The sequence below is a fragment of the Bombina bombina genome, chromosome 2 (assembly GCF_027579735.1).
Source record: "Bombina bombina isolate aBomBom1 chromosome 2, aBomBom1.pri, whole genome shotgun sequence".
NCBI classification, from domain to species: Eukaryota; Metazoa; Chordata; class Amphibia; order Anura; family Bombinatoridae; genus Bombina; species Bombina bombina.
The window spans coordinates 763,810,484-763,835,766 of NC_069500.1; the positions used below are offsets into that span (position 1 = coordinate 763,810,484).

At 39.4% G+C, this 25,283-nt stretch overlaps 1 protein-coding gene across 1 annotated transcript in view; it reads right to left on the reverse strand.

Moving 5' to 3' along the window:
- SIN3B (SIN3 transcription regulator family member B) overlaps positions 1 to 25,283 on the reverse strand; it is a 115,199-nt gene that overhangs the window by 36,987 nt on the left and 52,929 nt on the right. The window contains exons 16-19 of the mRNA XM_053702892.1: positions 15,616 to 15,789; positions 14,639 to 14,731; positions 11,595 to 11,689; positions 10,619 to 10,823 (exon numbers count right to left, since the gene is read on the reverse strand). Of these exons, the coding sequence (XP_053558867.1) occupies positions 10,619 to 10,823; positions 11,595 to 11,689; positions 14,639 to 14,731; positions 15,616 to 15,789 (567 nt within the window). The remainder of the gene's footprint in view (positions 1 to 10,618; positions 10,824 to 11,594; positions 11,690 to 14,638; positions 14,732 to 15,615; positions 15,790 to 25,283) is intronic.

The window sequence follows — 25,283 nt, forward strand, 5'->3', positions numbered from 1 at the left end:
TATCTAAGCCTCTGCAGACTGCCCCCTTATCGCAGTTCTTTTGAAAGACTTGCATTTTAGCCAATCAGTGGTGACTCCTAGGCAACTTCACGGACGTGAGCGCCATGTTATCTAGATGGCACACACAAACTAACGCCCTCTAGTTGTGAAAAAATGTCAAAATGCATTCAGATAAGAGGCAGCCTTCAAGAGCTTAGAAATTAGCATACGAGTCTCCAAGGTTTAGTTTTCAACTAAGAATACTAAAAGAACAAAGCAAAATTGATGCTAAAAGTAAATTGCAAAGTTGTTTAAAATTGCATGCCCTATCCGAATCATGAAAGTTTATTTAGGACTATGATTGTCCCTTTAAGTGGAATTAATCTGCACAACGTCCTAAGTGTGAGGAGGGAGGAACATGCAGTAAAAATGAAAGTGAAACCTATAATGTTATTGTTTTAGTTAAAGGGCCATAATACCCAAATGTTTAAACACTTGAAAGTGATGCAGTATTAGCTGTAAAAAGCTGACTAGAAAATATCACCTGAGCATCTCTATGTAAAAAAGAAAGATATTTTACCTCAAAAGTTCCTCAGTAGCCACATCCCATTGTAAAGGATTTCTAAGCAGCATTTTAGTGTGTCTGTCCTGGGACAGCTGAAAGGATGAGCCTCGTGAACTCTCATATTATTTCACCAATCAGGTAAAGGAAGCTTACTATGAAATCTCATGAGAGTTAAGTCAAATCTCATGACATCACAGTAAAAGAGTTCATGACCTCAGCACTGCTGATGCTGATTGGCTGCTGTTCATTTCTTCATATTTTTTTTTATTTTTTTACCTGCAGCTGGGAGCAGCTGAGTTATAACTTTTTACACAGAACTTACTCTGCTGAGCTGAGGAGATTGTGAGGTAAAATATCTTCCTTTTTTACATAGAGATGCTCAGGTGATATTTTCCTGTCAGCTTTTTAGTTATACTGCATCAGTTTCAAGTGATTTAGCATATGAGTATTATGTCCCTTTAAAAAAAAATGCTTAAATTGTTAAGGTAATGATTACTTTTCTTTAGTTAAAGGGACAGTAAACCCAAATATTTTTTTTCATGATTCAGAGAGCATTCAATTTTAAGCAACTTTCTAATTTACTCCTATTATTAATTATCTTCGTTCTTTTGGTATCTTTATTTGAAAAAAAGCAGGAATGAAAGCTTTGGAGCCGGCCTATTTTTGGTTCAGTACCCTAGATAGGGCTTGCTGATTGGTGGCTACATTTAGCCATCTAATCAGCAAGTGCAACCCAGGTTCTGAACCTAAAATGGGCCGACTCCAAAACTTTTATTCCTGCTTTTTCAAATAAAGATACCAAGAGAACAAAGAAACATTAATAATAGGAGTAAATTAAAAAGTTGCTTACAATTGCATTCTCTATACGAATTAAGAAAGAAGAAAAAATGGGTTTAGTATCCCTTTAAATAAAACTATTTAAATTGTTATTGAGGTATTCATTAATTTTCTTCTTCCACTAAAGTACAGCTGAAAAGTTTATCAAATATGAATGAATAACCTATTAAACTGGAGATAGTTTATCTCCCAATAATTTCATAATCATCCATGTATTTCTTATGATACATAACCAAGTCAGTACTATTCTGATAGAACTGGAAAAATACTATACAAAGTTATTTTTCTTAGAATGAAAATGTTATGTAGAAAACTATCATTTAATTCAAATCATCCCTGCCCCAAAATAAAGCAGAAAATATCCCTCTAAATCAGAGATACTCAGCTTTAAAAAGGTCATATACATAAATCATGAAAACAAGAGTCTGCGTGAAAATAGGAGCCATTGCAATAAATGTAAAATCCATTGAACCCAATAATACAATGTTATATAGTAGGCCACTTAAATTAGTGATAAATAAGACGTTTACTTGTCTCTATAGGAATATGCATCTTAAAAAAAGGGATATGAAACCCCAAATTTTTCTTTCATGATTCAGATAGACCATGTGATTTTTTTTTTTTTTATTATTATTTTTTTTTTTTTTTTAACATCTTTATTTATTCGTCCAACAGCATATATAAATGGCCTCAATCTTACATTTCTGTGCCTCGCAGGGCACGTTTTTAGGGATACAAACAAGCTTTTCATTTATACCAATGCAATCAAATATACTTTGATAAAATGCTCAATTTCATGAAGATATTATTCCTCTCTCTTTGCATTTTATTATTTTTATAAAACATAATAAAACAATACTTAACATTCCCTAACCATGTGTGACCTGTGGATATTTAAAGGATGGCAGACATCAATGACGCCCCCGGGGTCCGCAAAAAGTATTTCCGTATGTGCAAACGGTCCTAGGATTTGTCTTTATATCGTAGGATTTTGGGTGTGTAAGAAGGGCTCCCATTTAGTCAGGAAAGGTCGCAGCCTACATGTCATATCGAGTTTAACGTCAAATTGTTCAGTGAACAGCTGTTTATAAAGTTTACGTTTAAACGGTCGTATAGTAGGTGGTTTCCTATTCGTCCACATGCATAGTATGCAGTTTCTGGCTATCAGCATAAATAATGTCAGCAGATTATGGTACCTACAAGGCAGTTCAGTCCAGCGAAAGATGCACACCTGTTCTAGATGTAATGTAATGGAAACTCCCATTGTGCTTTTGAGCCAATGTTGGATTCGGGCCCAGAATTGTCGTACTAGAGGGCAGTAGTAAAAATAGTGTGGGACACTCGGGCCACCGCTCCACATTTCCCACATCTATTTGGTTGTTGCGGATTCCATTTAGAGAGTCTGTTGGGGGTTATGTAATCAAAATGTATCATTCTCACCTGTGCCTCGCGCAAAGGTATACTTAGTGTTGCTTTTTTAGTTAGGTCTAAGCTTTTTTGTATGTCAATGTAGATGTCTTTCACCCCTCTCGCTGTCCATCTGTCTAGGGTCTGTGTCTGATTGTCAGTCGCTATCTTGTGCATTAGAATTCCATATATAGCGAACAGAAAGAAGTTCCCCAGTGTAAAGGTTGTTTGCGGAATAGCAAATACTGAGGCGTCCCAGAAATTTGGGTCATTCTGCTTAAGACTGTCAATGTAGTGGCGCACCTGAGGATATGCATAAAATTGGTTATTTGGAATGGCATGTTTAGTACTTAGTTCATGGAACATCTTAACTATGTGTGACATAGGGTCCAATAGGTCCCCCACTACCCTGATCCCTTTTTCTTTCAACTGATGGAACAGTAAAGTATCAGTACCTGCTGGGAAATCCAAGTTACCCACTAGAGGAAGCAGTTTAGGGGAGTGGCGTCGAGACCCCAGGAATTTAGGAGCCTAGCACCAAAAGGCCTTTTTAAAGAACGGAGGATTTAATGTGGGGAGGGGCTTCCCCCATCTTCAGGTAAGACAGGTATGATAAGTCTATAGGTTTCAGTACTGCATTTTCTAAGTCAGCGTCGCAAAAGTGTAAGGTACCCAATTGCCAGTCTAGTAACAGTCTAATTAAGGCCGCCCAATTGTACATTTTAAGATTCAGGAGGCCTAGACCCCCATCGCGAAAAGGTTGCTGCAACAATTTAACTGCTATACGAGGTTTACCTCCACGCCATATGAACCTCCGAATAGCCACATTCAAGGTTCTCAAATCTTTCTTTTTAATCAAGAAAGGTAACATGAGCATTGGGTACAGGAGTCGTGGTAAAGTTATCATTTTAATAAGGCTGATTCGTCCCATGATAGGGGCAGAGAGCTCCATTTCTGAAGCTGACTACAGAGATTAATGCCATATTTCTAAATATTAGTCATATAAACATTGAGGGTTCCTGTGCAAATGGATACCAAGGTATGTGAGTTTGTTCCCCACCACCGTAAAAGGGTAGCTCCCTTGACTATTGGTGTGCTTATTCAGCCACAAGACCTCCGATTTCCCTGCATTAACCTTATAGACTGAAAAGGTTGCAAAGTCCTGAATGGTTTTAAGGATGTTGGGAACATGCCTAGAAGGGTCTGCTACAAATAGCAACATATCGTCGGCATAGAGAGACAATTTTTGAGGTCTGCCATGCACCAAAATCTCTGGGAAAATTTGTTGAAGTTTGGTGGTTAAAGGCTCGAGTGCCAGGTCAAAGAGCAGCGGGGATAGGGGACAGCCCTGCCTCATGCCCCTTTGCAAAGTGATAGACTAAAATATACCATTAGACGTCCCGCCAGAACAGCCATAAAGATCTTATAATCAGCATAAAATAGCGAAATGGGTGTGTAAGACTCCGGCAAAGAATGATCTTTCCCAGCCTTGGGAATGAGCGTTATATGAGCTGCTGAAAAGGTAGTGGATGGAGAAATTCCATCCTGAAAATATTCATATCCTAGAGATGATAGGCTGCAATAATCGACAGAATTCAACGGCGTCTTACCCATGGCCATATTCGAGATTACCTTATCTACTTCTTTGGCGGTAATAGGAGAGTTTAATTGTTCTACTTGGTCCTGTCTAAGCTGGGGTAGATACAGTGAGGCACAAAATGATTCCTTAATGTCCGGGGGCAGGCCGGTTACTTAGTATATAATGCAGAATAATATTCCACCAATCCCCTGACAATATCCCCAGGGGAAGTGTGAGTCCAACCCCCAAATTTTAAAGAGACCACGTCTTTTTGCAGTTCGGATTTTGACTATGGAGGCCAGGATTTTCCCTGATCGGTTTCCAAACCTATAGAATTTGGAGGCCGTTTTAATTAACCCAGAAGCTGCCTGTTGAGCCAGAAAAGCATCTAGATTTTCCTTAGTTGCAATTTAAGTGTCAACTAGCTCTTTAGTCCTAAAGGAGCAATATTCCTTATAGGCCGCAACTAGACTTTTTTCCAAGGACACGTACCTATGTTGAGTTTTGCGCCGAAGATTGGCTAAATAAGAGATATTGCCTGTTTGGACCGCTTTAGCAGTCTCCCAAAACAATTGGGGATTATCTACATAAATCAGATTATCAGTGTAAAAATCGTTCCAGGAGTGACCTAGAAATTGTTTAAAAGGCTCAGAGGTACTTAAGTAAGTTGGGAATCTCAAGGTGTTTCTGTTAGCAGGATGTCTGTGAGGGCAGAGCATAAGCTCAACTGGTGCATGATCAGACAACAGGATGAACCAGCGAGATAACTGGGTCCGATATCATAAAGAGGTCTATCCGGGACAGTGAGGCTTTGGCCTTTGTCAGGAGAAATCTCTACCCTCAAGGTGACGTAACCGCCATATAGCACATAGCCCAAGATCCGCGACAAGACTGTTAAAGATCTTTTTCTCAAATCATCCCTTGTACTTGGGTCGTTTTGCCTCTGGGGGAGCCCTTGATCTGTCACACACAGGATCGGGGGCAAAGTTGAAGTCCCCCCCCAGCATGATCTTAGTGTCAAAGTATGGCTTTAAAGCCTGAATGAGTTGGGTCCAGAAGATTGAGCTTTTCTGATTGGGGGCATATATATTGCAAAGGGTATAGAGTTGGGGGCCTATCCTGACTTGTACTATGATGTCAGGAAGCATATGCCAATTTTATTAGCGGATACCAAACTTAAAGAGATAGTAGATCAGGGTTGCAGGTTTTCTTATAGAAAGAGTACAACCTTGGGTAATATTCTCTCACCTACAGTCCTCCCGAAACGGAATAGTGGTAGCAGTTGGTTGATACACAGAGGTACCTTTAAATGTGGTAATCCGAGATGTAAAGCCTGTGATTACATTTTGGACAGCTCCCAATTTACATCATATAGAACGGGAAAAATAGTTGATACCTCCCAATGTATCAAATGGCGCATGTGCTACATTGTCTATCTTATCTCCTGTGTCGAATGCAAATTGCAGTATGTAGGCCTCACCACTAGGAAGGTGAGGTCTCGCATTTGTCAACACTTAAGTAATATCAACTGTAAAAAGGAATGCTCAGCACTGGCAACACATTTTATATTCAAACATGGCCAATCAGTCAACACATTCAGATGGCAAGCCATTGAACTGGTAAAAAGCCCCACTAGGGGAGGAGATAGGGAAAAAGAACTGTACCTCAGAGAGGCATTCTGGATATTTAAACTTGAGACAAGATATCCAGGGGCTTTAATTCTATGTATGATATTATGAATCATTGGGACAGATAATTACTGGCTAAAGTTAACACATTCATACAATGGTAGTCCCATACTGGTTATATATAGTTAATCTTTACCTATTTAAAGACACTTAATATATTTTCTATAATCCATAATGATTGCACAAAATTAGACATTGTGTATATTTAATAACCAAATCAGGACCTCTTGTTATAGCTTCTAGCATGTCCCTGTATTAATATTTTATGTGCAATTGATAACAGAATACCAACAGATTTATTTGATCTATTAAGACATGCTAGGTTATTTAGAATAATATTAAGTAAATATCATGTAAGCATATACTGAGATTTGTTGTTTCCAAATGTTTGAATTATACAGGACTTCTTGTTTTATAGATTATTAATGTCAAATTAACCTAAAGTGATGGATTTAGTTCCTTTTGGGATTCTAAAAAACAGTGCACATATTAATTTATCTATCTTCTGTAGCACCTTAGTTTGTATTAACGTTTGCTCAATATCATTGGCTGGAATCTTTTGTAGCCTTTAAGTCTGTATAAACGTTTGCTCAGTATTATTGGTTGGAATTTAATGTATAATATATATTAAGTAATATTAACGTATTACCCAAATACTCTTATTTTTATTTCTTTTGATTAATACACACGAGAGCAATTGAAATAGATGTTACAAGATATTGAGACAGCTTTAAAGGTTTCCTGTGGTATATATGTAAGAGTAGATAGTGATTTTTGTATCAAAGTTTGAATTCAAATGCTGCTCACTCTGTGTTAGATAAACTTTTCACATACAAGCATTACGATTGCTAGCATGTTTATTCGAATCAGGTGAAATTTGTTATTGTAGTATAATAGGGAACAGAGCACCCATCTCAGTCATATGTGAATAAGGGGCAACCCGAAACGCGTCCTGCTTGAGAGGATGTGTGTTACACTGTTCTGCTTTTAACTTTTTTGAAGTGTGTTGTATTTAGCCCTAGTTGGTGAGCCTTTTCACCTTTTATTCAATAAAGGATACTTTTTTTCTACTAGCCGCTCTAGTATTCAGTTTTTGTTTTGGTGGATCTACTAAGGACAACTATTGGGCTATAGAATATACGCCAGGATCGGACCCGGTTTGCAGTGACTCCCAGAAGTACGCTGGTAAGCGTGATACACATACAGCAGAGTCTCACCAAAGACGGTTCAGCAGTGAAAGTAAAACACCGGAGGTGTAATCCTTGTGAGGTTTCCAGGCGGACCGGTCGAGAAGAGGAACTACAAAGTTTCAAGATAAGTGAGTGAATTTATGTTTTTTATTTGCCGCTTACCGCAGCTTTATGAAATGGATGCAAACATAGAGGGACACTGGTTTTACCTATGTTAAGGGGAATAGGTTATAACAATTGTGCTACGGCTTTGCTTTGTTGATTTTTTGTACTATTATGTATCTGCCATCTGGGTCCTTATGAGTTTTAATGATGTCAGTAGCCAAAAAGGATAATTAAGCCTCTGCAGAAGCTAGTATGTGATACATAAGCAATGTTGCCCAACCACTCTGATTTCAATTTGTCATGCTCAGCGTCAGTTAGATGTGTCTCCTGCAGGAAAGCAATGTCAGCATGCAGTCTACGTAAATGCGTCAGTATGGCCTTTCTTTTAATCGGAGAATGAATTCCCCCCACATTCTAGGTTGATCTATTAATTTAATGTCCCTCTTTGGTCGGACTTTCAGAGTGTTTGGGCAAAGTCGACTTGACAATAGGTGATGATTTAACTAAAAAGCCTTGTACATGTTTCTTCTTCCATGACCTTCTCAAAGTCCTGAATTCTGAGTAACATATAGATTCACAACAGCAATTAGAACATACCTATGTTATACCTCCTTTGATATTATTATATACAAATTGAACTTATAAACAACATTTCATTACTTCTCCTTGACCAGGGTACCACTCCCATCACAAACTAGGGGATCTAAGTATAAATTCTGATATTTCCTGAAGGATTAGAGAAGTCCAAGAGCCACTATCCCCTCAGTTGGGCATTGAGAATAAAGTCTAAATTGGGCCAAAGGCAAACTGAGTATTAGGGGTTCCCATTTTGTCATAAACCCACAAATTCTATGTGATATATCTCCTCCAGTGTCTGCTTGTTCTAGTGCGATTTGTTTTACCAAGGCTGCTTTTAATTGTGACAGGGCTTTGATTTTTGTAGCCAGTGTGTGAGTATGGTCTTTCTTGCTTGAAATACTACATTATGAAGGAATATGAGGTTGCTTTTAGATGTCATCTTGATGTCTAAGAATATAAGTGCCTCTGGGGTAAGTTTGATCTGTTCTAAGGTGATGTTATGTAACCAGTGTTTAGTCATGTTCCAGAATTTCGTTAGGCCAGGGCATTGTAGCAGCATATGAAGAATATCCGGATTGTGGTGTGAGCATTTGGGGCAGTCCTGAAACATCTGGTTTCCATTTATGGAAGACTTTTGGTGCGATGTATGCATTGTGTAGAATTGTTAAGTGTAATTCTCACATATTGGCTGCTAAAGATGCTTTTCTGCATTTCTCAAAGCTTTTTATTAACCGTTGTTCAGTTATCTCATAGTTAAGGAGGACCATTTTGTTTTGAAATGTTGGAGGAGCAGTTCATTTGCCTGTGCTTGTAGGCATCTATATATGTGTAAGATGGGCGTTACCCCGCTTTTGGCTAGTGAGATAAGTTTGTACATGTCATTTGTGAGCTCAGGCATGTTGCCAGATTGCAAAAGTACCCTGACCTAGTGTTTTGTCTGAAGGTAGGCAAAGTGAAGTATTTGAGGTAGATTGTATTGCGTTTTCAGTTCCCTGAAGGTACGTATTGTCTTACCATCTGGTAATAAGGTTTGTGAAACTGTGGTCACTCCTAGCTCTTTTCATTGTTGAAATGGTTTTGTTGTGTATCCTACCTGAAAGTTAGGGTTCCATTGTAAGGGAAAGTATAATGTGCTTCTATGTGAGATTTTTAAATGTTTGCATATTTTCCACCAAGCCTTGAGTGGGGCATGAAGGAGATGAAAATCTTTAACAATTTTTTCCATCTGTGAAGGTGTCATGTGTGGAAGCATTGCCAAGGACCAGGGTTTAATTGCCCCTTCCTCTAAGTCCTGGTTTGTAAAGTGATTTTTGCTTAAAAGCCAATTTATCACATATTTGGCTAGGGCTGTCCAGTTGTAGAGCATGTGATTTTAAACGACTTTCTAATTTACTTCTATTATCAAAATATATTTGTTCTCTTGGTATCTTTTGTTGAAAAAAAGGGGCGTACGCTAAGGAGCCAGCTAATTTCTGAGCACTATATGGCAGCAGTTTTGCAAAAATGTTATCCATTTGCAAGAGCACTAGATGACATTGCTATTTCTTGCCATGTAGAGGTCGAGATGCCTACCTAGGTATCTCTTCAACACAGACTATCATGTGAACTTCTGGTAGAATTGTGAACGGACAGTTGAGGTTTTAGAATCCCGTTTAAAAGTTCAGAATTTCATGATCCCAGCAATGACGTGTCATCTGAATCCTGACTGGTCAGTACTCAAAATATTGCCCCTATGACTGGAAGATAGTTTAACAACAGATAAAGCCTTTCAGCAAATGTACAGCTCTAATGGGAGTGCCTGCCTGTGAGTTGTAAAGATGGCTTTTGAACTGGCATGAGATTCAAGTGAGAGCAGGAGTTGGCTCATTTGCCAGTAAGTGCAACATATTGTATTTCTGTTTGGTTGTTTAATGCTATCCTTTTCACTAGATCTATATTACCAGTCCCTCTCTACCATGTCATGAAAATGTAAAAGCAAAGAGTTCTGCATTAGTAGTAGTTTTCAAGTCTGTCCAAAAACGGTTTTAACAAGGGGGAAGTGATGGGGGCCTTGAGGTGTCTCACCCTATGGTAAGATAGAGCTATGTTTTCCAACTCAGGTCCTCAAAGAACACCAATGGGTCAGATATCTGAACAACAGGACAGGTGAAATCATCAGCTGATGGGTGAGAGCAAGTTAGTTACCATGGTTACTGATCAGCTGATAATGTAATCTGTGTTCTATTGCAGATTATCTGAAAATATGGCTTGTTAAGTGTGCCCTGAAGACTTAAAAACAGACTTAGATATGAAAGTAAAAAGTTTCTCCTCCCATAGAACACTTTCTCCTCTGCTAGACACTTTAGTAAAAAATTTCATTATGTGATCTAATATTAAAATAATTTGTTATTATTCTATAGTGGGCATTCAACTCAAAAAAATAAAATGATATTGAAACTAACAGGAAGGGCATGCTTGTGCACAAATTTCTTGGGTAGAAGTTGCTCACTGGTTAAGAATGATTACTATCCACATGTATTTTTTTTTTGGCACAAAAACATCAGTTTAACCCCCCCCTCCAAAAAAACAAACAAAATTAATTTAAAAATGTCATACTAGTGTATGAGAGACAAATAGCGCATATTGACTAGCTGCTCTAAGGGCATGAAATCTAGTTAAAGAACTCCCCCAATTGGCACCACAGACCTACCTCTTTGGCTCTGGTTAGTGCTCCCCAGCGGTACATGTAATCTTCAGAGTTCATAATGCACATCATCTTGTGACTGTTCACTCTAAAGCGGAAGTCCATGTTGCTGGCACTTTCCACGCCCATCATTCTCTTCCATGACGCCTTCCCTTGGCTCTTCATCATTCTAGTTGTCCTATACTGCCAAGCATGAAACTTTCGGATGTTCCTGGAAAAAGCATGTATATTTTGTGGTCACATTGCTATTAGCGGGGCTGAGAGAGCATGCTTGCATAAATCATCATTTGCATTACAGAATACTGATGTTCATTCTATTTTAGTAAAAAAAAAAGCTTCAGATTTCCACAATTAGTTAAGAGCTTCTTCAAGAAACTTTGACAGCAGAATCAATTTGTATTTTAAGGGGCCATTATAGTGGAAAAATGACATGCTCTAATTTGTTATGTAATTTTAACACTAGTAACACTAGCAACCCTGCAATGCTATGTACGTGCAAGTACCAACTGAAAGCCATAGAGCACCACTAGCCCAAAGGGAAACTGCCAGTCACCCAATCAGCAACTGTAGTCGCACAATTGGGTCAGTAGCAGTTTCTGCTCTGGATCAGCAGTGCTCTGTGGCTCTCAAGTTTAACTATGTGCTCAACTCTTTTGCAGGCAATAAAACACATAGTATTGCAGGGTCGCCAGTGTTAAAAAAAAAATTCAAACATATCAAAACTTCTGTAAAACATATCTAGACAAGCTATATGTACCACCTGGGTGAAAGGTAATAAAAGGGAGAAAATATGAGAAGGAAAAGAGAAAGAAAAGAGGAAAAAAGAGAGGGGGGGGGGAATAGGGGAAAAAAAGAGGGGGGGAAAGAGGGGATACAAGAAGAAAGGCATCAGGCCTTATGGCATATGACAGGCATCATTTTGCGATATTTATCTTCAAATTATTTTATTAATTGGATTTTTTTTTTTGGGGGGGGGACCCACCTCTGCAATAGCACTGGTTTTAAAAGGAAACCTTCGTTTTGGCTACTCTGCGACCCATCCACATTGATGAACTGCTCCATGTAATTTGAGAGATTCTATAAAAACAAGATCATTTGGGGAGTTTACAAGTGTTGTAATTTGCTATTATTTTACATGAAATGAGAATATTGTGGTTTGAATAAATGTAGTAATAAAAAACAAAACAGGTTCTAACATTGTAAAGGAAATGTATGTTGTGGATACTATCAACTTGAAGTGCAATGTTAAGTTAGATCTTACATTTTACACACACAAAAATAACCATCTTATACTTACAGAAAATAAACTTTTTTCCCTCCCCCAGTGCTTTAAGAATACGAAATTCAAAACTGAAATTCCCCATACATGAAAATAAGACAACATTGCAGTATACGGTCATGATTTATTTTGCTTTCTTTAACAGTAAAATTTTTCTAGCTGAAAAATTGCCCCACGCTCCCTAGATACTTTGGGTCTGTACTTAAAGGGACACTAAACACATTTCATGCACCTACTCTAATCACGTTGCTGCCATTTTGAAACCTAGGTTATGCTCAGGTATCTGAAGGAAAGTTTCTGCACATGTGCAAACCTGTCGGCACTAAAATGTAGAGAAAACTATATTTCAACACGGCGGCACCATGACTAGAGGGAGGCGGGGAATAACCTCAATAGAGTTAGAAAATGAAAAAAACCTTTATTCAAACTGTTTAGGACCAGAAAAGGTTTGGATTTTGGAATATTTGTATCTTTAAAATGGGACAGTTTGAAGAGGAGATGGAACCAAGTATATTTTGTCATTAGGCAATATTTCCATATCATCATACAGCTTATATATGTAACCTAAATGTAGTTTTATATCATAATTAATACTTTTGTATACATAGTACCATCAGAAAGATAGTACAATACTGTAATCAGAAAGGTAATATTGGGGTTAAATAACTATAGATTATTTTCATTTTAGAACAAAAATGTGACAGGTGAGGAAAATAGTAAATTTTGATATTTTTATTTAAAAAATAAAGTTTTCAGAAAAAATTTGGATTTGGGGATTGGTACCTGTACTATGCTTATAAAATGTATTGAGTGTTTAATGTCCCTTTACGTATGCTGTAAATTGCCTGACAACATTATACAATTCAGAAAATATTTTCTTCTTAAATAGTTCTATTTAAATGGGACAACAGATTTAATGTTCCTTGTATATTCAACTTTTTATTCAATCATTTAAAAAGTGGAAGAAATGTAAAGCTATTTATGCGTTGAAGCACTAAAGTTAAAGGGACATAATACAGGTAGCCCTCAGTTTATGCCGGGGTTAGGTTCCAGAAGGAATGGTTGTAAATCGAAACTGTTGTAAATTGAAACCCAGTTTATAATGTAAGTCAATAGGAAGTGAGGGAGATAGGTTCCAGGCCCCTCTCAAAATTGTCATAAGTAACACCTAATACATTTATTTTTAAAGATTTGAAATGAAGACTTTCTATGCTAAACAGTATTATAAACCTAATAAAATAATCACACAACACAGAATATATAATTAAACTAAGTTAAATGAACAAAAAACATTTGTTAAACAGCATTATAAACCTAATAAAATAATCACACAACATAGACTTCACTTGCATTTTTCTGCAAACAGTTCTTTCTATGCATTCCCATCTGGACTGATTTATAGACAGGAAGATCTTGTTCCTTTGAAATCTGCTTGATAGCTCAGGTCTGGTTAAACTGATTAATTTCCGCTTGCTTGGCTTTGCTGCAACACAAACGGACAGCTCCACCTACTGGCTATTTTCATAAATGCACTGCTTCTCAATGCTTTTCAATAGCAGTCACATGACTGGAAAAAAGGTTGTTATTCTGAAACGGTGTAAATTGAACCGTTGTAAAACGAGGGCCACCTGTACTCATATGCTAAATCACTTGAAACTGATGCAGTATAACTGTAAAAAGCTAACAGGAAAATATCACCTGAGCATCTCTATGTAAAAAAGGAAGATATTTTACCTCACAATCTTCTCAGCTCAGCAGAGTAAGTTTTATGTAAAAAGTTATAATTCACCTGCTGCCCAACTGCAGGTAAATAAAAAAAAAGAAATGAACAGCAACCAATCAGCATCAGCAGTACTGAGGTCATGAACTCTTTTACTGTGATCTCATGAGATTTCACTTAACTCTCATGAGATTTCATAGTAAACTTCCTTATAGGGACACTGAACCCAATTTTTTTCTTTCATGATTCAGATAGAGCATGCAATTTTAAGAAACTTTCTAATTTACTCCTATTATCAATTTTTCTTTGTTCTCTTGCTATCTTTATTTGAACAAGAAGGCATCTAAGCTTTTTTATGTTCAGACCTCTGGACAGCACTTTTTTATTGGTGGATACATTTATCCACCAATCAGCAAGGACAACCCAGGTTGTTCACCAAAAATGGGCCGGCATCTAAACTTACATTCTTGCATTTCAAATAAAGATACCAAGAGAATGAAGAAAATTAGATACATTTGGTTTGATAAATTAGAAAGTTGCTTAAAATTTCATGCTCTATCTGAATCACGAAAGAAAAATTTTGGGTTTAGTGTCCCTTTAAACTGAATAGGGAAATAAGATGAGTGTGCACGTAAGCTCACTCCCTTAGCTGTCCCGGGACAGACATACTGATTTGCTGCTTAGAAGTTCTTTACAATGGGATGTGGCTACTGAGGAACTTTTGAGGTAAAATATCTTTCTTTTTTACATAGAGATGCCCAGGTGATATTTTCTAGTCAGCTTTTTACAGCTATGCTGCATCACTTTCAAGTGTTTCAACATTTGGGTTTCATGGCCCTTTAAATGCATTTTAAAATGTGAAACCCAAGTCTTAAAAAGACTAACAATTATTATCAGACAGCACAATAAATGAATATATTACAAACCAACTTACATCTATGTACGGAAAATAATTTATACAAAGCCACAAATATTTCAAAGAGAGAAAATATTTACTCTGCCGGCAACTGGACGCACAAATTCTCACCTGCACCTCAGTGGGATCCTCAGTCTGCACATCCTCAGTGTCCAGCAACTCAATGGTCATTACTACCTGTCCATGTCTCTGTAGAAACATCACCTGGCAAAAGACAAAAAAATACACAATGAAATGACTTAGCATCCACTGATATCTGTGTGCTGCAGACTACTTCATAACTCATTTAAGTGTCAGGACATAAATGTGCAATTTACATCAATCCTCCAACAAACACAAATCCAATTGCACAACTGCTATTTAACGCCTTTCCTAAGGTTAAACGCATAGTTAAAGGCAGCACCAAAGTGGATACAGTCTGCCAATCATTAGCTGACACAAGCCAATCATAAGTGGTTTATGAACAAAGCTACTCTGGAGTTGTTTATATATGTTTAAATCTTGCAGGTTTTAAATACCTACATAATTAAATGCTTCATGTCACAGAAGTAAAATAGTATTTAAAACCACTAGCAGGTTTTTCCTTAAGCTTTCTATATTACCATTTTGTTTTATGTGTGAATACAGCCATTTTCTTTTAACTTTAATTTACACATCAAGGAATTATCTAATTTTGATATTCACAATAATGTAAATTAGGGCTGTGCGACTAATCACGATTTTTTATCTTGCGATTTTCAAATTGCAAGAGTGTCGAATTTAAAAAAATAAAATAAATCCTGCATTGTTAAACATTGCAGTTAGGGCTGTGCGATTAATTGTGATTTTTTATCTTGCAGACAACACATTAATGAATTATTGTAATTTAAGAATTGACTGCACTGCTCTGTGCCTGCTAGTTTTGTTTTTTGTATTTTACAGTTTAATGCATTTTACATTGAGAAATGTACGTTTAACAGTTATTTTTAAAGCTATCGCGATATTCATTTTTTCCCATATTGCACGGCCCTCATAAAAATGTTAAGAGAACATTCTTCTGTGTTCCGGTCTCCTTAAACCATATTGTTCAGATACCAAGATGCACTCACCTTGAAACAATTTTCATCTGCCATGCAGTGCTCTGCTTTCCACTGGTAGCTGGTCTCTTTGGCCGCTCGGACAGACTGGGAGATCAGATTACCTCCTGCAGCTCCCTGCTTCCTCTCACTTAAGTACAATTCCACCACCTTCAGGCAGATCTCATCACTCACTAGATGATGGAGCTGTACCAAGAAAACACAACTGGTGATGAATGAGCCATAAAGAATTCTGATTTACCAAGTTTTAGCATAGAAGACGCAGCCCACTTTTACATGTATCCCTCAATCTCCTCACTGATTAATCTATTTTCTCAGCAGCATTTCACCATCTCTCCAACTTTTTTTTTTTATTTGTTCATTCTCTCATCTCATCTCTATCCCCCTTGCACCTGCCTTTATTTACATTATGTAGCCAGAAGAGGCTATTCCTTTAAATACTTTAGGCACATAAAATGTAAGGAAAAAAACAGAATTTATGTTTACCTGATAAATTACTTTCTCCAACGGTGTGTCCGGTCCACGGCGTCATCCTTACTTGTGGGATATTCTCTTCCCCAACAGGAAATGGCAAAGAGCCCAGCAAAGCTGGTCACATGATCCCTCCTAGGCTCCGCCTACCCCAGTCATTCGACCGACGTTAAGGAGGAATATTTGCATAGGAGAAACCATATGGTACCGTGGTGACTGTAGTTAAAGAAAATAAATTATCAGACCTGATTAAAAAAACCAGGGCGGGCCGTGGACCGGACACACCGTTGGAGAAAGTAATTTATCAGGTAAACATAAATTCTGTTTTCTCCAACATAGGTGTGTCCGGTCCACGGCGTCATCCTTACTTGTGGGAACCAATACCAAAGCTTTAGGACACGGATGAAGGGAGGGAGCAAATCAGGTCACCTAAATGGAAGGCACCACGGCTTGCAAAACCTTTCTCCCAAAAATAGCCTCAGAAGAAGCAAAAGTATCAAACTTGTAAAATTTGGTAAAAGTGTGCAGTGAAGACCAAGTCGCTGCCCTACATATCTGATCAACAGAAGCCTCGTTCTTGAAGGCCCATGTGGAAGCCACAGCCCTAGTGGAATGAGCTGTGATTCTTTCGGGAGGCTGCCGTCCGGCAGTCTCGTAAGCCAATCTGATGATGCTTTTAATCCAAAAAGAGAGAGAGGTAGAAGTTGCTTTTTGACCTCTCCTTTTACCGGAATAAACAACAAACAAGGAAGATGTTTGTCTAAAATCCTTTGTAGCATCTAAATAGAATTTTAGAGCGCGAACAACATCCAAATTGTGCAACAAACGTTCCTTCTTTGAAACTGGTTTCGGACACAGAGAAGGTACGATAATCTCCTGGTTAATGTTTTTGTTAGAAACAACTTTTGGAAGAAAACCAGGTTTAGTACGTAAAACCACCTTATCTGCATGGAACACCAGATAAGGAGGAGAACACTGCAGAGCAGATAATTCTGAAACTCTTCTAGCAGAAGAAATTGCAACTAAAAACAAAACTTTCCAAGATAATAACTTAATATCAACGGAATGCAAGGGTTCAAACGGAACCCCCTGAAGAACTGAAAGAACTAAATTGAGACTCCAAGGAGGAGTCAAAGGTTTGTAAACAGGCTTAATTCTAACCAGAGCCTGAACAAAGGCTTGAACATCTGGCACAGCGGCCAGCTTTTTGTGAAGTAACACAGACAAGGCAGAAATCTGTCCCTTCAGGGAACTTGCAGATAATCCTTTTTCCAATCCTTCTTGAAGGAAGGATAGAATCCTAGGAATCTTAACCTTGTCCCAAGGGAATCCTTTAGATTCACACCAACAGATATATTTTTTCCAAATTTTGTGGTAAATCTTTCTAGTTACAGGCTTTCTGGCCTGAACAAGAGTATCGATAACAGAATCTGAGAATCCTCGCTTCGATAAGATCAAGCGTTCAATCTCCAAGCAGTCAGCTGGAGTGAAACCAGATTCGGATGTTCGAACGGACCCTGAACAAGAAGGTCTCGTCTCAAAGGTAGCTTCCAAGGAGGAGCCGATGACATATTCACCAGATCTGCGTACCAAGTCCTGCGTGGCCACGCAGGAGCTATCAAGATCACCGACGCCCTCTCCTGATTGATCCTGGCTACCAGCCTGGGGATGAGAGGAAACGGCGGGAACACATAAGCTAGTTTGAAGGTCCAAGGTGCTACTAGTGCATCCACTAGAGCCGCCTTGGGATCCCTGGATCTGGACCCGTAGCAAGGAACTTTGAAGTTCTGACGAGAGGCCATCAGATCCATGTCTGGAATGCCCCACAGCTGAGTGACTTGGGCAAAGATTTCCGGATGGAGTTCCCACTCCCCCGGATGCAATGTCTGACGACTCAGAAAATCCGCTTCCCAATTTTCCACTCCTGGGATGTGGATAGCAGACAGGTGGCAGGAGTGAGACTCCGCCCATAGAATGATTTTGGTCACTTCTTCCATCGCCAGGGAACTCCTTGTTCCCCCCTGATGGTTGATGTACGCAACAGTTGTCATGTTGTCTGATTGAAACCGTATGAACTTGGCCCTCGCTAGCTGAGGCCAAGCCTTGAGAGCATTGAATATCGCTCTCAGTTCCAGAATATTTATCGGTAGAAGAGATTCTTCCCGAGACCAAAGACCCTGAGCTTTCAGGGATCCCCAGACCGCGCCCCAGCCCATCAGACTGGCGTCGGTCGTGACAATGACCCACTCTGGTCTGCGGAATGTCATCCCTCGTGACAGGTTGTCCAGGGACAGCCACCAACGGAGTGAGTCTCTGGTCCTCTGATTTACTTGTATCTTCGGAGACAAGTCTGTATAGTCCCCATTCCACTGACTGAGCATGCACAGTTGTAATGGTCTTAGATGAATGCGTGCAAAAGGAACTATGTCCATTGCCGCTACCATCAACCCGATCACTTCCATGCACTGAGCTATGGAAGGAAGAGGAACGGAATGAAGTATCCGACAAGAGTCTAGAAGTTTTGTTTTTCTGGCCTCTGTCAGAAAAATCCTCATTTCTAAGGAGTCTATTATTGTTCCCAAGAAGGGAACCCTTGTTGACGGAGATAGAGAACTCTTTTCCACGTTCACTTTCCATCCGTGCGATCTGAGAAAGGCCAGGACAATGTCCGTGTGAGCCTTTGCTTGAGGAAGGGACGACGCTTGAATCAGAATGTCGTCCAAGTAAGGTACTACAGCAATGCCCCTTGGTCTTAGCACAGCTAGAAGGGACCCTAGTACCTTTGTGAAAATCCTTGGAGCAGTGGCTAATCCGAAAGGAAGCGCCACGAACTGGTAATGTTTGTCCAGGAATGCGAACCTCAGGAACCGATGATGTTCCTTGTGGATAGGAATATGTAGATACGCATCCTTTAAATCCACCGTGGTCATGAATTGACCTTCCTGGATGGAAGGAAGAATAGTTCGAATGGTTTCCATCTTGAACGATGGAACCTTGAGAAACTTGTTTAAGATCTTGAGATCTAAGATTGGTCTGAACGTTCCCTCTTTTTTGGGAACTATAAACAGATTGGAGTAGAACCCCATCCCTTGTTCTCTTAATGGAACGGGATGAATCACTCCCATTTTTAACAGGTCTTCTACACAATGTAAGAATGCCTGTCTTTTTATGTGGTCTGAAGACAACTGAGACCTGTGGAACCTCCCCCTTGGGGGAAGTCCCTTGAATTCCAGAAGATAACCTTGGGAGACTATTTCTAGCGCCCAAGGATCCAGAACATCTCTTGCCCAAGCCTGAGCGAAGAGAGAGAGTCTGCCCCCCACCAGATCCGGTCCCGGATCGGGGGCCAACATTTCATGCTGTCTTGGTAGCAGTGGCAGGTTTCTTGGCCTGCTTTCCCTTGTTCCAGCCTTGCATTGGTCTCCAAGCTGGCTTGGCTTGAGAAGTATTACCCTCTTGCTTAGAGGACGTAGCACTTTGGGCTGGTCCGTTTCTACGAAAGGGACGAAAATTAGGTTTATTCTTTGCCTTGAAAGGCCGATCCTGAGGAAGGGCGTGGCCCTTACCCCCAGTGATATCCGAGATAATCTCTTTCAAGTCAGGGCCAAACAGCGTTTTCCCCTTGAAAGGAATGTTAAGTAACTTGTTCTTGGAAGACGCATCAGCCGACCAAGATTTCAACCAAAGCGCTCTGCGCGCCACAATAGCAAACCCAGAATTCTTAGCCGCTAACCTAGCCAATTGCAAAGTGGCGTCTAGGGTGAAAGAATTAGCCAATTTGAGAGCATTGATTCTGTCCATAATCTCCTCATAAGGAGGAGAATCACTGTCGACCGCCTTTATCAGCTCATCGAACCAGAAACATGCGGCTGTAGCGACAGGGACAATGCATGAAATTGGTTGTAGAAGGTAACCCTGCTGAACAAACATCTTTTTAAGCAAACCTTCTAATTTTTTATCCATAGGATCTTTGAAAGCACAACTATCCTCTATGGGTATAGTGGTGCGTTTGTTTAAAGTGGAAACCGCTCCCTCGACCTTGGGGACTGTCTGCCATAAGTCCTTTCTGGGGTCGACCATAGGAAACAATTTTTTAAATATGGGGGGAGGGACGAAAGGAATACCGGGCCTTTCCCATTCTTTAGTAACAATGTCCGCCACCCGCTTGGGTATAGGAAAAGCTTCTGGGAGCCCCGGCACCTCTAGGAACTTGTCCATTTTACATAGTTTCTCTGGGATGACCAACTTGTCACAATCATCCAGAGTGGATAATACCTCCTTAAGCAGAATGCGGAGATGTTCCAACTTAAATTTAAATGCAATCACATCAGGTTCAGCTTGTTGAGAAATGTTCCCTGAATCAGTAATTTCTCCCTCAGACAAAACCTCCCTGGCCCCATCAGCCTTACAGTCCCTGGTATCTGCTTTGCTGAGACCCAACCAAGCCCCAAGGGGAATACGATACCAAATGACGCCTTCAGAAAGTCTTTTCTAAGTATCAGAGCTCCTCTCACATGCGACTGCATGCCATGCCTCTCAAAAACAAGTGCGCAACACCGGCGCGAAAATGAGGCTCTGCCTATGCTTTGGGAAAGCCCCTAAAGAATAAGGTGTCTAAAACAGTTTATTATATCAAAATACCCAGATAAAATGATTCCTCAAGGCTAAATATGTGTTAATAATCAATCGATTTAGCCCAAAAAAAGTCTACAGTCTTAATAAGCCCTTTTTGAAGCCCTTATTTACAATCGTAATAAACATGGCTTACCGGATCCCAGAGGGAAAATGACAGCTTCCAGCATTACATCGTCTTGTTAGAATGTGTCATACCTCAAGCAGCAAGAGACTGCTCACTGTTCCCCCAACTGAAGTTAATTGCTCTCAACAGTCCTGTGTGGAACAGCCATGGATTTTAGTGACGGTTGCTAAAATCATTTTCCTCATACAAACAGAAATCTTCATCTCTTTTCTGTTTCTGAGTAAATAGTACATACCAGCACTATTTCAAAATAACAAACTCTTGATTGAATAATAAAAACTACAGTTAAACACTAAAAAACTCTAAGCCATCTCCGTGGAGATGTTGCCTGTACAACGGCAAAGAGAATGACTGGGGTAGGCGGAGCCTAGGAGGGATCATGTGACCAGCTTTGCTGGGCTCTTTGCCATTTCCTGTTGGGGAAGAGAATATCCCACAAGTAAGGATGACGCCGTGGACCGGACACACCTATGTTGGAGAAACACAAACAACTCAAGCAATATAGTATTACACTACACATCACTAAAGCTGTATGAACAAAAATGAATGCTATATTTTCTATTATTAGAGTCATAAAAATGCAAAAAGAAAGTGCAATAATAACGTGCTCTACTACATTCATATAACTAGGTTTTCCCAATGCAAAAGTATAGCAGGTGCACTCTTTCTAAAAAATTTTTCAATATTCCAGGGTGCCAGAGTAAGAACAATAGCGATTCCAAAAAATCTGCACTCACTGGATTTAAAGTGAATATAATCCTTTTATTGCAAAACATCACTTTGCAATAAAAACAAAACGTATGCTTACCTGATAAATTATTTTTTCTTTCTTGGCATGGAGAGTACACAAATCCATTCTAATTACTAGCGGGAATTCAACTCCTGGCCACCAGGAGGAGGCAAAGAACCCCCCAGCAAAGCTATAAGTATCCCTCCCACTAACCATAACTCCCAGTCATTTAGTAGAGGGTTAAGAGGTGCCTGAAGTTTTAAAGAAAAGCAAAATAAACCTATTGAAAATAAACAAGGGCGGGTTGTGGACTCTTCATGCCAGGAAAGAAAATAATCAGGTAAGCATAAATTTTGTTTTCTTTCCAATGCCATGGAGAGTCCAGGAATCAATTCTAATTACTAGTTTGAACCAATACCCAAGCTAGAGGACACAGAATATAAAGGGAGGGAAAAAACAAGACAGGCGGACCTAAACTGAGGGCACCACCGCTAGAAGAACTTGTTTCCCAAAGGAAGCCTCAGTTGAGGCAAAAACGTTGTAAATTGAAAAATTTTGAAAAAAGTAAGCAACAAGGACCAAGTGGCCGCCTTGCAAAATTTCTCCACAGAAGCCTCGATTTTAAAGGCCCAGGAAGAAGAAACAGCCCTAGTGGAATGAGCCGCAATCCTCTCAGGAGGTAGATGTCCGGTTGACTCAAAGCAAAACTAATAACACTTCTCAACCAAAAGGAAAGAGGAGACGTGGCCTTCTGATCCTTACATCTGACAGAAAACACTACAAAAAACGCAGAAGATTGCCCAAAATCCGTAGAAGCCTGGTAAAGGAGTTCTAAATCACAAACTACATCCAGGTTTAGTAACAGATGTTCCTCTTAGAGAAGGAGGATTAGGACAGAACAAAGGAACGACAATTCTAGATTGATATTGTGATCCGCCACCACCTTAGGAAGTAATCCAATTGGGTACAAAGGATCCCCTTATCCGCAAGAAAATAAAAGAAAAGGGAACACACCGTAGACCTGAAAACCCGGAGAGACTATGAGCAGAAGAAAGTTAGGGAAAACTTTCCAAGACAACAACTTAATATCAGTAGACAGCACAAGCTCAAAACTGAGCCTGCTGCAGAACAGTTACCGGTTGACAAGACTGGATCAAAGGGTCAATCACCTTTGCAGAAAAACCTTGTCTAGACAAGACTAGGCGTTCCAACTCCACGCACTCAGCTTCAGAGAATCTAGATTTGAAGAAAAAGACCCTGAAGTATAACATTCTTCCACAGCGTAAATTCCATAGAGGAGAGGATGACATATTCACCGGGTCTGCAAAACAAAAATCTTTGAGACCAATCTGGAGCAAAAAGAATCACAGATGCCTGCTCCTGAATCATACAGGCTATCACCCAAGGAAGGAGGGCAAATGGTGGAAACAGGTAAATTAGACCAAAAACCCACGGAACCGCTAGAACATCCACCAGCACTGCTTGCGGATCCCTGATCTAGATCTGTATCTGGGGAACTTGGAGTTTAGACGAGACGCCATCCTGCCCAACTCCAGAACCCCCCACCAAGGGTATCATTGATAACACCTCTGGATGAAGAGCCCACTCCCTTGGAAGAAACATCTGCCTGCTCAGGAAATCCGCCTCCCAGTAGTCCAAAAAATATAGTATTAAAGTTTTTTTCCACCGCTCCGGCTCCCCCCGTAACCAACCTACTGCTGCGGCCGAAAGACTTACCACCTCGTGGGACGTTGCGGTTTAAAAAACATGACAGAATTTTGAGGTCTAACTCCGCCAGCACAAAGGGGATGAAGCGCTCCAGACTACGGGAAATAGTGAGTTACACAGCTTGCCGCCCTCAAACAGAAAAAGTGAGCAAAACAATGGCGCTGAGGTGCCGAAATAAAAAAAAAAAAAAAAAAAAAAAAAAAAAGAGAGAAGAAGAATTGGACCCTTCAGAGCAATAAATAATTTATTCCCTTACAGTCCACTTTATAATGTAGCCTCCAAATACTATATGGTTAGCTAAACCATATAAAAAGTACTCTCATCCATGATGGTTGCCTAAGGCAGAATCGGGCATTTAGCTTGTTAATAATGCCGCTATCCCCCTTAAAGAAAAAACGGGCCACCCTGCTATGTAGATAAACTCTAGACTGCTCACAGCCCTAATATCCTAAAACAAGGATAAACGTCCTAGACACATAATTAGTGACTTATGTGCCACCCCCGGTCACCCATTAACAAATCAGTCCTTTGAGAAATATAAATAAAAGACTCTCTGCTGTGGAGCAGGCTACAGCAACTCCAGGTTTCGCCAGCTTCATCCGACATCTGACACGGACCTGGGTAGAAAGGAAAAGCAGAGTAACAAACCCTGGTTTTCCATACAAGGGCTAGCATAAATTGTTGGAGGAGAAGCAAGGACTAGCCCGCCAATCTCCAACAGCTAATAGCCACCACAACTCTTACTCAAGTGGATTACGTGGACACAGCAATACCCCAAGCCTTACTTGTAGGGAAACTACAAATTAAAGGATATATTACATCTTCTTCAGAGACCCACAGGAAGTGGGAGGGATACTTATAACTTTGCTGGGGTATTCTTTGCCTCCTCCTGGTGGCCAGCAGTTTCCACTAGTAATTAGAATGGATTCGTGGACTCTCCATGCCATTGGAAAGAAAGGATTATATTGACTTTAAATCCAGAAATCCAGAGTGCAATATATATATATATATATATATATATATATATATATATATATATATATATATATATATATATATATAACAACTTTAAAGTGTGTGTTATTTAGGATATTTTTTTTAAACAATTGTTAAAAGCTATTTTTAAACTTTCTTTCCTACACATACGGTTGTGCTTTATTTGTCCCTTCAATAATATGCACATGGCTCACAATGTGTTATGGCACTTTAAAAGGGACACTGTACCCAATGTTTTTCTTTTGTGATTCAGATAGAGCAGGCAATTTTAAGCAATTTCTAATTTACTCCTATTAATTTTTCTTCGTTCTCTTGCTATCTTTATTTGAAATAAAAGTTATCTAAGCTTTTTTGGTTAAGAATTCTGGACAGCACTTTTTGATTGGTGGATTAATTTTTTCCACCAATCAGCAAGGACAACCCAGGTTGTTCACCAAAAATGGGCTGGCATCTAAACTTAGATTCTTGCATTTCAAATAAAGATACCAAGAGAATAAAGAAAATTTGATAATATGAGTAAATTAGAAAGTTGCTTAAAATTTCATGCTCTGAATCACGAAAGAAAAAATATGGATTCAGTGTCCCTTTAAGTGACAAATTTAAACATTTATTTTGTATGTAGGTATTAAGTACTTACATGTTCTAATCAGTTAGAGTGTTCTGGCATTAGAAATTACTCCGATTGGTGGAAAGTGGGTCACGTGACCGGACCACACGTCAATGTGCAACAGAGCCCTAGTCAAGTATGTTTTGGAGACGCTAGGAAAGATCAAAGTAAGATACTGATATGTGACTATTTTTTTTTAATCACATATTTGGATTATAACCTTTTAATAATCTTCCCATCATAACAGAAGAATATTTTTGGTGACTTTATTAAGATCAGATATCTCAGTGAAAGGCTTTTAAATTTTACACCAGTGTCTGATTTGTTTTGCCGATATAGGGCTAGATTACGAGTGAAGCGCAAACATTTGTGCCCAACCGATAAGGAGT